A 2,843-nucleotide genomic window follows, 5' to 3' on the forward strand; every position below is an offset into this window, starting at 1 on the left:
TACTCCCTTCAACTTCCCCTGGAAAACCCTCCCCTGTGGCTCCCCTCTTCCCACCAGGGATTGGGTTGCGGGGGGGGGCTTCCTCCCCCCACCCTGACCAGCATCCCCTCTGGGTCACCTGGGCTGCCAGCCCCTCTGAGCCATCCTCTTCACCCACCTTGCCCCCTGATCTCTGACCCCTCCACCCCATCTCTACCTTTGGAGGACAGAGAGCATCTGTCCAGCCCGTGTCATTAGACCTGGGTGGGGGGGTCCCTAAAAAACGAGGCACATAGAGGCAGGGCCCCTTCCAGATGAGCAGCTGGCCACCTCCTTCCCCTTCTTCACCCTGCACCTCCTCCCACAGCCTCTCAGAGCCCTTGACTCAGGTCAGATTTCTACTTTCTGATGTGAATCTTGAAGAGAAGCAACCCCGGGCCACTCCTCCCAGTGTGAGGTCCGGGGAGGAGGGGTGTGGAAGAGGCCTAGGATCTGGGGCGCTGGTGAAGGGCATGCCAATCTGGACGCCAGGTCTGCCCTGGGACACGCTCCCATAGATACACCAGGGTGTATTTAGGTACTGTCCTAAGGTAAACTAGGTTTAAGCCTCAGGGAGGCTCAGCTATTCAATGAAAGGGCAGCGAAGGGGGTGTGTATATATGCTTGGTGTACAGTGGGCGCCCCTAAGTGTTTGCTGAGTGGCGGGGTGGGGGGCTATGAGTGCATCCGTGTCCCACCTTATAGGTCTGCCTTGGTGGTGCTCGCGGTGGGTAGGAGAGTGGAAGTCCACGTGAGGACAGACAAGTGTGTGTGGATTGATGTGTGAGGAAGCCGCAGGTGGCCTGTTGCTTTTAATAGGTGCGCTGGGGAGAGGCTGGAGGAAGTGAGAGATTCAGGATACGGGAAGGAAGCCGTTGCTCCTCGAATGCCGACCAAGTGCCAAGCACTGGTCCTTTAACACCCCACCCCCACCCACACGTATTTCAGAGTTAGGTAGTAGCCCAGTTTTGCAGAGCAGACTGGAACACAAAGATAGGGGATAACTTGCCCAAGGTCACACTACCCGGTAGGCGGCACAACTGGGCTTCAAACCCAGGTCTGCCTGATGCCAGGCCCCCCTGTCAAAGGCCTGGACACAACTGCTCTGGCCACCAAGGAGATCTTTGAGGAACCTGGGTATATTCTGTGCTCCTGAAATGTGGATTCAGGACAGGTCCCCACATCCCCTGCCTCTGAGCCCCTTACTGACCTGGAGTGGCCGGGGATGGAGGGCTTGCTTGGCTGACCTTACAGAGAACTTCCTGCAGACTCCATGCATCTCCCATTCTCATGATCCCACCGGCTCAGAGTCCAGTCTGAGCCACCGTGGCCTCCAAGCCCCGACCACGACAGTCAGTGTAACTCACTGATAGCTCACACACTCCCTTCAGGACTTGATCCAATTCCCCCAGTGCCACAAGGCCCTGCTCCCAGACCTCCTGCCCTGACTCATAAAGCCACGTATCGCTCAGACCCCGAGACTCCACCCTCATCCCCTCAACTGTGTGCTCTGACTCCAAGTGAATGCTACTCCCATAGCCCCCAGACCGACCACCTAGTAAGGCAGATGGCCTTGGAGCCAGGCTTCTTGGCCTCAGATCCTGGCTCTGGCGCTTCCTAGCTGTGTGACCTTGGGCGTATTACTTAACTTCAGTTTCCTCATCTGCAACCTGGGACTGATAATCCCTACCTCACACCCTCCCGGGAGAGGATTAAATGACATCTTGCCTGTAAAGTGCCTGACACGTAGTAGATGCTCGACAAATTGGACCTACTATTAATAGCCTGAGTCCACCGCTGTACTTTCTCCTGGGTCCTTGTTTTGACCACTGACCCATTTGCTGACCCCATTGAGTCCCAACAAAAACCTCACCAGGTCCCGGAGTGAGTCCCTGCAGGTTCTGATCCCCAAAGCCTGGCAGCTTCTCTCAGTGACTCCTACCTTCATCCTTATCCCCTAGCCCAGGTGGACCCTGTGACCCTCTCACTCATCCCCAAGACCTTCTACATGACCCTGACCTCCTCCCCTTTATTCTCTCCAAACGCTCCCCGAATCCAGGATCCTGCACTGACCCTTGCCCTCCCACGTCTGCTGGAGCAGCCGGAGCACTGATTCCTCCCTGTCTTGCAGGCTCTCCAAGTGGCCCGGCAGTTCCTGCTGCAGCAGGCCTCGGGCCTGAGCTCCCCAGGGAACAATGACAGCAAGCAGTCGGCCTCTGCCGTGCAGGTGAGGAGGATGCCCTGCTGTACCGGGCTGGGCTGGGGCCAGGTCGGAGGGTGGGCTTGGCACCGAGGGCGGGGAAGCACCGGCTGGAGAATTGCTCTGGCCCCATCCCCAGTGCCAGAGAGGGGGCGGCTTTCCAGAGGGGATTGCAGTCACTGCAGGGGCAGGTGAAGAAACACCACCTTCTCATCTGCACCTGACCGCCCAGCCCTTCCTCTACCAAGCCTCACGTCTGTCGCTCAGAGTTTGAGTCTGCCTGAGCCCTCTGTCTCTGTACCTGTCTGCCTGCCTCCTCTTCCCTGCCTCTGCGCCCAGGGTCTCTCCCTGGCACTTCTGGGTCACTGGGCCCGTCCCTCTCTGCTCCCCTCCCAGGCTGTCTCACTTGCTGAGGCCACCACGCCTTCCCCCCACCTCCTCGTCTCTCACCCACCAGCTCTCTCTGTCTCCCCACGTTTCCTGTCTCTTGATGTCTCTGTGTCTCTTTTGTTTTCCTTTGCACAGTCTGCCCTTTTTTGTCCCCCTCTCCCTTCCCCGCAGCCTGCCTGCCCATCTGGCTGGCTGGGGGAGGGGAGGGGAGATGGGGTTGGGGGCGGGGGGTAAG

General features: G+C 58.6%; 1 protein-coding gene across 1 annotated transcript in view; it reads left to right on the forward strand.

Moving 5' to 3' along the window:
* The window catches only part of FOXP4 (forkhead box P4), a 35,384-nt gene that overhangs the window by 12,790 nt on the left and 19,751 nt on the right, over positions 1 to 2,843 (forward strand). The window contains exon 4 of the mRNA XM_024766232.1: positions 2,150 to 2,245. Coding sequence (XP_024622000.1) covers positions 2,150 to 2,245 — 96 coding nt within the window. The remainder of the gene's footprint in view (positions 1 to 2,149; positions 2,246 to 2,843) is intronic.

Source organism: Neophocaena asiaeorientalis, unplaced genomic scaffold (assembly GCF_003031525.2).
Source record: "Neophocaena asiaeorientalis asiaeorientalis breed wild unplaced genomic scaffold, Neophocaena_asiaeorientalis_V1.1 scaffold46, whole genome shotgun sequence".
NCBI classification, from domain to species: Eukaryota; Metazoa; Chordata; class Mammalia; order Artiodactyla; family Phocoenidae; genus Neophocaena; species Neophocaena asiaeorientalis.